Source organism: Sturnus vulgaris, chromosome 3, assembly GCF_052056855.1.
Source record: "Sturnus vulgaris isolate bStuVul1 chromosome 3, bStuVul1.hap1, whole genome shotgun sequence".
NCBI classification, from domain to species: Eukaryota; Metazoa; Chordata; class Aves; order Passeriformes; family Sturnidae; genus Sturnus; species Sturnus vulgaris.
This window is the reverse complement of record NC_142245.1, coordinates 52,074,980-52,088,867: the sequence shown is the minus strand read 5'-3', so window position 1 is coordinate 52,088,867 and position 13,888 is coordinate 52,074,980. Positions and strand designations below refer to the sequence as shown.

Genomic DNA, 13,888 nt, shown 5'->3' with positions numbered 1-13,888 from the left:
ATGCAAGAGAGATGTTAAGATCTGCTCTGGTGACCATCCCCACAGGTGAGATTTTAAAAGAACATTTTTGTCAGGGCCTTTGTGCTTGTGGTACCACCATTGCCATTCTACCCAGAAACTGACTCCTCTGTTTTCTCAAGGGACAATGAATTGTTTTTGCACAAAACAAATTGTTTAAGCAAACCAACCAAGAGCCTTGTCACCTTCATATCCTCGCATGAGTTACTGCAATACCTTTTCAAAACCATTTTTCACTTTCTCATTATATTTGACATTATTGTTTCTCAAGCTTGAAGATTTGTCTTTTTTGACCTCCTAGACAAAATTACTTATAGGGATAGATTTCAGTATAGCATCTTATCCAGTTTTATTTTGGTCTCTTCCTCTCCCTGTAATCTTTGGCACAAAGAACCTGATTTGAAGTACAAAGCAGTCTGCTGGGAATATAATGTAACATTAAAAAACATAGTAAATAATTTATAAATCCTACGCAGAAAAGTATTCCACATTATTTTAAGTAATTTTGTTTAACTGTGGTAGGGGATGAACACGGTAAGAGATCAGAATTGGTCACACTAACCACAGTGAACGAAAATATTTCAAGTTGGGCATATTTTCTCAGAGATGGCAAATCAGAAGTATTGTCCTTCCTTTATGGATACAGATTTCCCAGAAATTATGGTGTAGATAAAGGTACAAATCTCTTGTAAAAACGAAACAAAACATCAACCAGATTTATTACTATGGATTTCTATCAGGAGTCAGAAAATTGCACATGCAGCCTGGCTAATCTGCTGGGGTTTTGTTGCCCCCCCCTCTTTTTTTCCTTTTATTTTTTTTTAATGTTTTGTTTATTTGGGGTTTCTTTTTTTGTTTGGTTTGGGTTTTTTTTCCCTTTTTCCTTCAGTATAAGAGTAGGACCCAGCTGACTTCTGCTTACATCTAAATTGTTCTGATTTCTTTTGGATTCTGTTGAGTTTTGAAATCTGGATACTGACTGCACTCTTCTAGGACACTGTGTCACGCATTTGGATAAAGACTTCAATTTGTATTTGTTTACAGTGATATTAGATGCTAAGAGGTTTATCCTGATGCTAGCTTCTTTGCCAAAAGCTTCAAAATCAGGGATGACCTTGCATTTCACATAGCTCTGTGGGCAGAATCCCAGCCTTGTTCTACTTCTTTCAACTTCTGCCATAGGTTTGCTCAGTGAACCAAAAACTTTCTTCATCTGGAAAGCATCAACAGGAAGTATCTGTCCTGGAGAAAGCATGCTTCCAGCAGCCTTACTGAAAGCATTGTCCAGTTTTTACCTGAGTGCTTGGGGGTATGGATGTGACAGTGGTCTCCTGTGCAACCCTACTGTGCATTAACTGTTAACACCCAAAGTGGGTTTCCCTTTCGTCTTGTACCTGAACTACCTGCTGGTATCTCTATTTCCCTTTCTCTAGTTCTCCTATAAACTGTCTTTGCTGTTGATTTTTTGTTTTGTTTTTTTTTCCCCCTCTCTTGCCAGATTATGTCACAGATCTACAATTTTGCAATAAGCAAGAGGCCAGGGTATGTGTTTAGATACTTCGTGCCATTTTGAAGTCAAGGACAAATTTTTTACTTGATGGGTTGTTCATCCCACCTGTAAAATGGTACTAGTGACAGTGGGCGCTCCTTTGGCACCCTGTCAAAAATAACAATTATGAAACAATTCGTTTTCAACCGGCAAAACGAATTCATTAGTTTTCCATTCGTTCACTATTTTCTATTAGTTCACGATTTCATTAGTTTCAAACAGGGAGCTTTTAACATTTAGTTTAACACAGATTAACACAGTGTAGCCATTGATAAACCTACATTGTGAAAAAGTGAATGAAGCGAAGCCAATGTCTGAGATTCAATGGTGTGCCTGTTTAGTCCCTTTTAAAATTTTCTTTATTGTTTTCTAAAGTATTTGTTGACAGCTGTTTTCTTTGACAAGTGTTTTTAACACTCTGCTCCTCAACAGAAGAACAAGACCAAGTGTCTTCTAGGTATGTCTAGTGGCAGCAGAACCCATGCTAGCCTGATCCCAGCATTAGTGGGAAGGCAACTGGGAATTTGTACATGTAAGGAGTGAGCAGAATAGTGGAGCATTACTTCCTGTATTTACTCTGTTGCAGTTTCACATTACTGAATGCTGTTTAAGAAGAAATGAAAATCTTTCTAATGGGATCTAAATGAGATGTATGGAGCAGCAGAAGGTAGTTCCCTAGAATGAAATTAGATCAGACTGTTGGGATTTAACACACTCCCTTTTGCCAGAAGTGTTTAAGATTATTAAAGCATCACAACCTCATCTGGTTGCTTTGTAATCTGTTCTTAACCTCCATGCTGATGAGGCTGTTATGTAACTACCAGTGAAGGCCAAACCTTATGTTGTTTCAGTGTATGGGAGCTCATGCCCAGAGACCCCAGTAAGGCCAAGTGGAAAGCTGACTGCATTTTCCCTCTTGAGATTATGTGTGAAAATTGCTTTAGGGCTGTGGGTAGCATACCTGACCACAGAGAGGTGTATCCTAAGATTTACTGTATGATGCTATGTCTTGTCACTGAAAGATTCCTGCTTTCAGTAAGCCATGGCAATTCTCTTGACAGGGACACTGGCAAACCCTTCCTCCTTTAGTACCTAAATTTTAGCTCATACAGAAGCAGGGGTGACTGCTGTAAAGAAGGTGTTTATTATTTTCATTAAATTAAAGGTTTTTCTTCAACAGGAGCAATCTTTGGTTCAACTTTAATCAAAAGGGGGATGGAGGTGAGGGGGAGCCCTTGCTCAGAGCCCTTGTTGAGCTCTCACTTCAGCAGAATGAAACATTGCAGCATCCATGCACCTGTTTACTGGGAACACCTGATGAGTGCTATCTAAACTGTCTGTGGTCAGGGAATGCCTTACTTAAAAACCCAACAAAAGTCTGGCTGTGAATGAGAGGTCTGAGCAACCCATCTCTAATGAAATCAGAGGCAACAGTATCCTCCTCATTTAAATGGAGGGAGAAATGTTTCACCTGTCTAGATGCATCAAAATTCTGCACATCATCTACTTTCACCTTTAACTATCTTGGTAGCTTCATCCTTCTCCAGCCCACAAACACAAACTCTGGCTAGAAGTGCTGCAGGAGTCATTTGTCAGTGTTTAGATCTCAGTTCCCATCAGAAACACATAGCAGTTCAGAGTGACTAAATTCCCAAGTCATCCATGAAAACTGCAGTTCCTGCTAGTAGAAACCAAGTATTTCAGGCCCTTTCTCTGCTCTGTTCCTTTGCTTGATCAGGAACTGTACAATAACCTTCATCACACAAAACCAAAGCATAATTTATTTTGCATTTGCATCTTTATTCTACAACACAAGCAACATAAATAGTTTATACTTTTTGTTTTAAAATATTTCCATTTCAGAATTCAGTCAGAATAAAATATACACAAAATACAATTTGCAAGCCAGCTGACAGTGACTGCCCACTCACTGGACACCCAAGGACCATACAAAGCTAGCAGCACAACATGACATAGTGAACGTGGGGATGTGTTCTTCTAAAGGAGACCAGAAAGGTAGAGGGAGGAAACATGGATGAGACCAAGGAATTGCAGATGGGTTTGAATTCAGCAGAAGAGAAACCCAATGTAAGCACTTGTTTGACAAGGTAATTTATAGTCTCTCTTAAGAAGTACTATTGGCTCCTCCTGAATATACAGCTAGAGAGATTAAGTCCTGGGAATCATGTTTTGTGATAAAATGCTTCCTCTGGCAGGCATCATCATGGAAATAAAATTTGATTTTTAATTTTTTTAAAATTTTCAAACAGACAAGACTTAGATCTTTGGCGAAATAGAGTGTCCACTCCCTTTGGCTTGCTTTCAGTTCCGGTTGAAGGGCCCACAGAAGTATGTTTGCAGTCTCACAAAAATGACAAAGGGGAGAGGGGAAAAGAGGCAGAGAAGAGAAAGTGGGGGGAACTGAAAGAAGGTTCTTTCTGTTGTCATTGCACACCTTCAACCTCTTGCTCCCATCTGCTCCAGTAAACAGCATGTGCTACAGCACTCTGTCACCACCATGCTCTGCCTTTACTGGCTGTTCTCCCTTTGATATCCAGTCCTGTCTTCCTGAGCAGACTGGGGGCTCAGGAGTCACAGCCTGATTGTGGAGGAGATATTTGTCCCTTGTTTGAACCTGTGTGCCTCTGCCTGTCTGCCAGCTCAGCTCTCTCACTTCAGCTTGCTGCTTGTGGAAGCATGGCACTTCACCACAGCCCAGATGGACCAAATGCATGAACAGGGACTAGGGCCCTGATGCTCCATGGGAGTCAGACAAAATTTATCCAAGTACATAAACTACCATTTGAAAAGTGGGATGTTGGGGTAAAAAGACTGAATAGATCCTGTTGCCATATTTCTTAACCAAAAATGCATTCCATAAGCTCAGCTCCCTGATTCAATGTGGTGGTGTAGATTATGCAAACCTCAACTTGTGATTTTGCCAAATACTGGAATTTGAGGGATCTGGTTCCACAGGCGAGCTCATTATTGCATAAACCCAGGATCATACAGCGTAGCTCCACTAATATCCACAGATTTAGGGCATTTCTTCTTCCCTCTGCTTTTAGTTTTCAGCTTGCAGACCTCTGAGCACTAAGTGAAAAGACTGATGCACTTAGGCTATGTGTGTTTTCCTTTTTACTTTTTAAAAAGCCAGCACTGCATGTTTAGCCAGAACTGTTTGTTTAGTTTAGTTAGTGTCACATATAAAATATGTGTTCTGAGGGGAATTAGTGGAAATTATTTCTTCCTTGAAGTTGTACAATTTCTGGAGTCCCAGGCATGTTGCTGGTGAGGGCTGCTGAGACCCTTTGGTGATATCCCTATAGAAACTCCACTCAAATTAGGGAGGCTCAGTGAAGAGGGATCACTAGCTGCCACATGCTTTTATCTACATTGCATAAAATCCAACATTTGTGCTTCTGTGCAATGGTAAATTGGTCCTTCACACTAAAAGAAGAGAAACTTCTTTTGGTAAATTGATGGTATCATCTCACTTCTTTAACACTTGTGGAATGATCAGCAACTGAAAAAAAAACCTGTTTCATGTCATATACCACGATAAGCCCTGTATGCAGGTCTTTCCATAAATTATTATGACTTGAGTAATGAGTAAATAGCCTGCTTAGACACCTTAGATATATCTTAGTATAAAAGTTGGGAGGGGGGGGAAGGAAGCCCTTCACTTTTTTTGTCAATTAAAACCAATTTAGCACTGAGAAATGGCATTTCTAGAATGGATTGCTGAAGGTGACAATAGCCAAACTACATGCATAATTTCTCAACAGGCTTCTATACAGATGAGCCAGGTAGAAAATAAATCACTTTGGCTTGCTGGATCTGTGCAAAAGTGAGGGTTCTAGTTTTGCAGTACGGGATTGTGTGGGAGTATGTGCTGGTTCCTGTGGATTTTTCAAGCAGGAGGTGTATGGAGGACAGCAGCAGAGAGGGTGACACAAAGAACTTTTCAGGACTCTCCCTTTCCTGAGAATTTGTGAACCCGTATGTAGGGATTGAAGGACTCAAGGACTGAGTCCTGAGTATTAAAGATCCCTAGCTATTTCCTTCGATTTTGACAGCTTCAGCACTTTGAGTGTGGGCCCAAGCTGTGAAGAAAGGTACAAAGTGCAGGCTGCCAATGGAGCTTGACTCTGCTTTCTAACTTGTCCCTTGGTTTCATGCTAGTGCTGTGCTGGGCTCGGCAGTGTTGATACCAACACTGAGATGCTGCTATGTAAAGTACAGGTGAAGATTGGACATGGTACTTAGAGGTGGGGCTTTTATCTTCGGTGAGTGAGGATTTGTCAGTGGATTTTACATAAAGGTTCAAGTTTTAAACAAAACTTGAAGCACAAAGTGAAAGGGAAAGCACCTTACAAGTCACAGGTGTAAACTGTGCTTGGCCTTCACATGAGCAAGCCACAGTGCAGAAGACACAAATTTTTCATCTGTGATGAGGCAAAAGCTGTGTTGTCTGTGCTGGGAGTTGTACAAGGAAAATATTGCCCAGGTCTGTGTAAACCTTTTTATAATATTTCTTTCTGTATATTAAATTAAGTCAGTTATTCTCAAATGAGTGTTTATCCCTAGGAAAGCATTAAATCTGTATTTTAACATCATAAAGACATGAAGGCATGTTAACCAAGAGATAGTGGTGGTAATTCAGTGGCTGTTGAATGCTCAGAAAAGGTACCAGAACAACTGTGTTAACCATTGCTGGTGTGATGCAAATACATAACACAGCAGGTAGGCATATTACTAATGTGGATAGCTCTTTGAAAATGTGCTGAATGCCCAGAATATGGCAGTAATTGGAGCTACAGGTATCTGTACATACGCATGTCAATCATCTCATATGACTGCATATGTTCACAGTGAAGAATGAAGTGCAAACATATGCGATGACCTGAGACCATGTAAGTTGGGGTCAAACCCTGCCCCTGTTCTGTAGGTAAAGGATTGCTTTCCTGATGAGTGCTCTGCTTTTCTCAGCTTCAAATATTTGCACAGTGATGAGCTGTTTCATGTGCTTAAAGATCGTTGATGCTGGGCAGCAGCAACTTTCTCTGTTAGCAACTGCCTACAAGATTTTAAAATGAGATGTCCTTGTCTCTGCTGACTACAGTGGCCCTGAGGAGGGCGGTGTGAATTAGGCAAAGGCAGCAGAGGTGCAGCTCTGGTACCTGAGAAGGATGTCAAGCTACCACATCTTTTTTAAAGCATTTCAGTTGAGTAAAATTTACTCGGCAATTACTTTTAAAAACAGCTGACCAGTTCAATTTAAAAAATCAAATCCAACTCCTACAGAAATTTATGTGACAAAAAAAGTAAAGGCAAGGAAAGAGAAGAATGTGGTCATTAACCAAGGCAAATAGCAAGCTCTGGCTGCACTGCAGAGAGACTGGTTTGCTCGAGGTTCAAATGTTTGGTTCAACAGTAAAGCTGCCAATACGCTGCCATGCATGAGGCTATAGACTAGCAGTAAGGATCTGAACGGGATACACAAGTGAATTCACATGTTGGTACGAGGAATAATACTGCTACTGACTGAGGTGCTTCCCCACTCACAAGAAGAAAGCAGAAAAGCCATTGTAGCATGGACATGTACCTGGACATGACTGGAGTGTGCAGTGCTGGGAATTCCCCTTCTGAAGCTTAGGACAGGCTGATGCCAGTCCCCTTTTCCTGGGAGTGTTCTGGCAGACTTCTCCTTTGGGCTAAAAGCTTGCTTTATGAAGTCTGGAGGTATCATGCTGGCAGTCATGAGCCATGAACCAGGCCACACATGAACCAGACCTATGAAATGATAACTTCACACATTCATTATTCTACTTCTTTGGGACTTACTGATGTCTATAGCTAAACTAGTAGAAAAATTGCTGAGAATCTGATGAACCAACTAATTTCTTTTTATTTGCTTATGTTTTGAAGGTGCATCATAAAGCTTCAGCTTGTATATCTCATGGTTGTGGTTACTAAAATGGCCATGGGCCAATCCCTTCACTTGATTAGCATTTTATATACACAAGGAAAAGGAAGAGCAGCACATGCTGCACTTTGCTCTGGAAAGTCTGCTGCTTCAAATATTCCTTCTTTCCTTCTAAATTACATTTCTGGAATTACTCAGAGTTACTTATGACCTTTTAGGTAGGGGTGTTAATGTCATTGTGGGTGACAATGGGCACAGTGCATAATTTGAAGGACAAAGTTCAAAACAGGCCAACAGCAACATAGCTGTACTTGTCCTTGTTTTTCAATGTGGTATTTTTACTGTACATAGTTGAAATGAAATTACATTTTAGGTCAAGATGGTGGCTAATCAGGTAACACTAGCTTATACTGTGTTCATGGGCTTGAGGGAGGTGGTGGTAATGGTATTGTCACTCCTTAAGCTTTTTTTTTCTGATTTACAGATGGACTTTGTATTGCAACCACAATGGAACCACAGTCTTTCCGAGATTCTAGGACCTGTTCTGTAATCCCGAGTGATTTTGCTAGTACTGCTATTAATTTTATTTCACCTACATAATTTAGGGATTTGCTTTAGTCTTAGATCAGTACAGCAAGGATCTGCATCCATTCAATGCATTTATGATGAAACCATCAGAGTTGGCTGCTTTGAATATGGTTTATTATTCTGATTTCTGTTGTTGCCTAATTATTGTACTGCTTTAAAAGCAGTTCTGTATAGATGCCAAATAAAAACGTTAACAAAAAATGTAACCACACATTTACTCTACCTAAAGATGTTTAAGAAAGACATGGCAACAGAAAACAAACTGTGCTACAACTCTCCCAGATACCAAAGCCTAATCTAACCTGTCCCCGAGGAAGTATTAAAACCGTTGGGGGAAAATTGACAATTGAAAACATTGTTAAATTAGTAATTCATAAAGTCACTTGAGGTGGTAGAAAAAGAGTTGTTTTTACAGAATTTTTATGTCATTTAAACAATTTAGCAAAGGGAACTTTTTAAGAAAGGAAAACAGCATGACTGGCACTACAGAAAGTTATGGGACAAATACTCCCTGCACAAGACAAGCAGGTGACAAATGGGAAGAAGGCAATGGAGGGAGAAGGCAGGAGGATAGTGTCAAACTCTGTAAACAGAGCAGCTTGGGAGATGGTTGTTCAGTGGAGCTTCTTGGCTCCCTCTGTTTTTCCAGGTTTAAGATGCTAAAAGCAGTTAGTTGTGCAAAATCCAGGCCTTATATAAAGAGATGACATCTTTATATAAAGGATGTTTTAGAGCAGGGACTGAAGCTGTATATTTAGTTGGCATGCACATTTTAAAAGCCTTGGGAAAACAGCATTAAGGGATCACCCAAAATTAAAATCAACTCATTTTCAACAAATAATCAACAAATGATATAGCATGGGAGTACAAGATGAGATGTCCCAAGGGCTCCGACATAACTTGTGCAGCAAGGTAACCCTTTGCTTTGTATAGTGTGAAAAGCATCACATATGCATTTGACAAGACAATAGTCAATCCTTCCCCTTCTCCTCCCTCTTATTAATAACAGCAAATTGCAATAGTCCCAATAGGAGTGCTGCATGGAGGGGGGGTGTACCTCCATGCTGATCTGTCCTTTTCTATTTACAGCAGCAGACAAGCAATGAGAAACAGGAAATATACCTCCCTTTCATACCAATCTTCCATCTTGCTTCAGCTCCAAGTGGAGTGATAGGCTACATTTAACAAAGGTGATAAGGGTGTTCCTGGCTACAGCAGCTCTACATAAGCAAACATAAATTTCCAGTAGAATAATAGCTGCAGTGGTGCTTAAACTGGAACACGTTGCTTAGTTGAATGCTGGATACTGGCACATACTGGTATTTGCTATGGTGTGTCTTCCCCATAGCTTCACAGGAAAGAGCAAAACATACTTTTGCCCGTAGAGGGAATTAGACATGTGGCAAAATGTTCAGCTGTAGGCATAGGTGAAGAGGCAGCCAGGGTGGTGTTGCAGAGAGGGCAGTTTGACAGTGCTTTTTATCTTTGAGCAATACTCCATGAGAGCAATCAAAGGATCAATAGTCTGTGACTGATTCATCCATTTTAGACCCGGGATTCTTTAGCTACTCCAAATGTGACTTCAAAGGCTCTTCTTGGAGCAAAATAAATTTCCACTTTCTCTAGTGAGTGATATATTTAGTTACTACAATAATCTTTAGTTGGCTATCCTCTATCATGCCAATTTTTGAAGGGAAGATGTTACCCTAAAAAATGTCACCTTCTTGTTTGTCCTATAGCCCCACCTTTTCACTAACTTGTATTGATTTATTTACTTATTTTCTAAGTTAAATAGGTTTACTAACCTGGTTTGACATCCACATGACAGTTGCACTCACAGCTAATTTCAAATGTGGGAGTTCTGCTTGCAGTTTCTGGTGTCCCACTGCTGCAAATTCAAATTAAAATGAAGGCTATGAATTGTATCACCTCTTCTGGTAGGAGCCTGACTTACAGACAGGTTCTGGGCTCTGGGGACATGCCAGATCCTCGAAATGGACTCATGCTTTGCCTCCTTTGCTAGTGTGAGTGAGGGACACACAAGTGGATAGACAATAGAAATTGACATGCTCGTTGTTTCTTAATTTGTCACCAACAAATAGGCAATTAATGAACCCCAAGTACTTCTTTGCTGTATACCTTGAATGTCTTCTGCCCTTTGCAACAGAGCACAGCTTGGTTTAAATGATGATATCATAAACTCGGCCCACTCTTCCCAGCCATTCCCGCACTGCCTGGCGGACACGGATATCTGTCACGTGGCAAGTCAGCTGGCTGATACAGGGAAACACTGCTGGCTGCAGGGCTGTGAAAGTTTGGTCTGGCAGAGCCTGAATCTGGTTGAGAACTGTCAGCACCATGTTGGTCCATGCCTATAAAGAAATTGGATTTAAAAAAAACTCTTTAGAAGACCTTTCTAAATAGGTGAGTCCAGCGGTTAAGGCAGAAAATAAGGTATCTGGTGGTTGCAGCCTCATGAAGCAGACTGGGTAATGCCAGCATATTCATTTAATGTTCACTGTGCCTTCCTAAATCACATTCAGTACTAAGTCATTATTTGACTTTGTATTGCAGGTATCATGCTCACCCTTTCCCTTCTTTTGTCTCATAGTGAACAAAATCTATCAAGTTTGATGCTTTCACTGATTTGTTCACTTGGACATGCAAACAGCAAGTTTCTGTTTAGCAAAAGAACCCATTATTTTTCTCTGGAATTAACAAAAAACCCCATTCTTAAGTACAAAAGCAATGTGGCAAGCAGCATGGCATTTTCAAAAGCTTTCAGTGGGCTACAGCCCATAGAAGTAAGCAATGAGTTTCCTGTAGGTCATCAATTCTCAGGATTAAGCACAGCTTTGGCCCCAGCCATAGAAGCACTGTTGAAAACTGAACTAGTATATGCCTAATGACTCTTCCCTGAAGACTTTCTTTTAATAGGATAGAATCAGGTTTTTATTAATTCCAGTTCCTGAAAGATTCAGTCTTCATCATGAGGACTTCATTACATAATACAATATTTAACAAAAGTATTATAATAATGTAAAAACTGTATAGGTATCTTTTTATTTATTGCTATTATTATCCTTCTACAAGAATGTCCTACCTGTATCTGGGCTTCTGCATCCCTAATAGATATATTCAGGGAGCTGACTGTGGACCCTGAACGGGGTCTCTTCTCTTGTCTCAGGATCTCTGGACCAGCACTGAATGAATGCCTCATTTGACTCTGATCTAGAAGATGCTGTGGCCGCTGGAGTACAGGTGAGTCTGGCCCTCTTGAACCCAGGAGTTCCCCTTTCTTTTCTACTTTGACCTCTTTGGTGAAGGATGTCATGGCCTGTTGCTGCTTTCTCTTCTTGTATTCTGTCATAAACTTGGAGATGGTTTTGTCAGTGGCTATGGTGTAGATTTTGTTGCCAGCACTCTCCCACCATTCTTTTTTCTTGGTTTGCTCTTTTTTTTCTGGTTTAGGACTCAGGGGTGGGGGTAGCAGCAATATTTCTCCACTCCCTCCTCGAGGTGTCAAGCTGTCTCCCAGATGGTCTCTGATTTGACTTCGGTCATCTTCTGATGGTGTGTCCTTTCCAGACAGCCCTCCAGTTGATGGGGTGGAGGTTTCTGAGTGAAAAGATGGTAAAATGAAGAAGGAGTCACCTTTGAACACTGGAGGCTCCTCTACATTATTCTCCAGGTCGAGGTGCATTTGGATGTAGTTGTTGCACAGTTCCATGCAGAGCTTGTGAAGCCGTTTGATCAGCCATCCCCAGTCTGCATTGCTGACAGGCTGGACGCTCAAAGATGGGATTCGAGCCCTCCACTGCCTCTTTTCCTTCCCTCGTGGGGGACTGACCTGGGCAGTTTCTTCAAAAATGTCTTCATCTTCTGAAGAACACTGCTGTGATGAGTCTGTGCTTCTCTCATCATCTTCAAAGAGGATCTTTTTCACTTGCTCTGCAGTGATGTTCTCCTGGTTTGTCAGGATTGCACAAACCAAGGCATGGAAGTAGATGTTGAAACTCATTGCTGACTGGCGATATAAGTTGGCAGCTCCACTAATGCCAGACACTTTTTTCAACAAACACTTCAGCCCAGGTCTGGTGTCAAACTCTCTGGCTGTTCTGTAGGAGTCCAGGAGTAAGTCAAAGATGACAGCCAGGTTTTGCATGGAGATGTACCTGAGAAAACCAGCCAACTTGTTTTCTGGTACTTGTATTGCCATTTTTTCCTCCAAGTTAGAAGGGCCTTTCACAAATTCTTCCAGTAAGATGTCATATAAATTCTGGAGCAGTACTTGGTGGGACAGCAAGCTCACCACTATCGTCCTGAAAGGAATGCTTGGTAAACCAAGCATGGGAAGGAAAAAATCATAGAATATTAAAATGATGCATTGTGCTTGCACTAGGAATAAAAGCACACTCAGATATTTCAGCCTGCTATAACTGAGGAATTTACTGACACACAAATTATTCCTCCACCAACATGTCTGACAACCTTTATCTTGCCATGACAAATTGAGGCCAAAACCAGTTTACTACTCAGTTTTCATTTCCACTAATGCCCAGGAGTTCTTCTTAAAAATAAGCCATGAAGAGGTATCCAACCAATAAAGAAACATGTACGGAAACATCAGCAGTGCAATGCAGCATGCAAAGAAGCTGAAGGCACATTTCACTGCTTGCTCTTAAGACTTCAACTTGAACATTAAGAGCCTAGCATGGAAATATCGATTCCTAACCCTGTTCCCCACACGTGGGTGATTCTTAGCTGTGCTCCTGTCAGAGACATGCTGGGAGCTGTTTTAGGCCTCACTGATTTTTGATTTGCACAGGGGACACAGGACAGGCAAATGCCTCTGACCAAAGTTTTCAGGTCTTTTAACAGTAACTAACACTGAGAGGCTTACAGGCAAGCAAGGCTTGGAGGAAAGACAGGATTGGTGTTTGGCATCTCATGGATTTCAAATTATAAACTGTTAAAACCTATCTTAAAGTCTTTTAAAAAGGTCTTATTGTAAAATTAAAGGGCAATGTTTTAAACGGAGCTGATGCACATAATAATACTTGATCTGATGGGTCAAGTTATAATTAACACAGCTATCAAGTAAGGAAGAGATTTTTCAGTTTGCTTGCAATACTGAAGTTTTAGGTCTAAATCAAAGCAAATCTTCCTGTAATATGAGAAATTCAGTTGTAGACCTTTGACAGTTTTTGTTGCAAAAATTATTCTGCTTTCATTAAACACCTTTCAAAAGTGTTTGGGAATATCAAGACAAAAAGCCTTTTTTTTTTTTGAGAATACAACATTTTTTAAAAAAGTTCAGGCAAAACTGTTCTTCAGTTACATTTCCCTAAGTCTGTTTGCGTACCATGACACAGGTGTCAGTGCTGATACATCAGTAAAATTTAGTACTCTTATTATTTGACACTAATAAAATGTTGATGATGAACCCATACAGTTGAGCTCTTTATGGGGAAGTAGTTTTCTGCTGTAAAAATCATTAGAGGCTCTGACTCAGAACAGCTCTTAAGAGCATGTATGAAGGTAAATGAGAGCTTGCAGTGATTTCAAGCAACTACTCCTGTTCCAAAAGCAGGGTCAGGAATGAAGGAGACTTGCTTTCCTTGTAATAGCCAAAAAAGCAATTTACAAGGACAGTGTAAAGTACTGCTCAATCCCAAAAGAAACTGGTAGAGAACTACAGGTGAAAACAAAATGTCAAAGCTGGTTAAGGATAGTATTTTCTTATTCTGCCCAAAGTTTCAAACTGAAATATATGATTACTTTCTAGGAAGAAGAAAAGCTCC

At 40.5% G+C, this 13,888-nt stretch overlaps 1 protein-coding gene across 3 annotated transcripts in view; it reads right to left on the bottom strand.

Moving 5' to 3' along the window:
* Positions 1–3,346: 3,346 nt before the first annotated feature.
* ARFGEF3 (ARFGEF family member 3) overlaps positions 3,347–13,888 on the bottom strand; it is an 85,432-nt gene continuing 74,890 nt past the window's right edge. For all 3 annotated transcript variants that reach the window (XM_088161644.1, XM_014879062.2, XM_088161645.1), the window contains 2 exons: positions 11,188–12,418; positions 3,347–10,456 (listed from right to left, as the gene is read on the bottom strand). In XM_088161644.1, the coding sequence (XP_088017770.1) occupies positions 10,265–10,456; positions 11,188–12,418 (1,423 nt within the window). In that variant the 3' untranslated portion in view covers positions 3,347–10,264. The remainder of the gene's footprint in view (positions 10,457–11,187; positions 12,419–13,888) is intronic.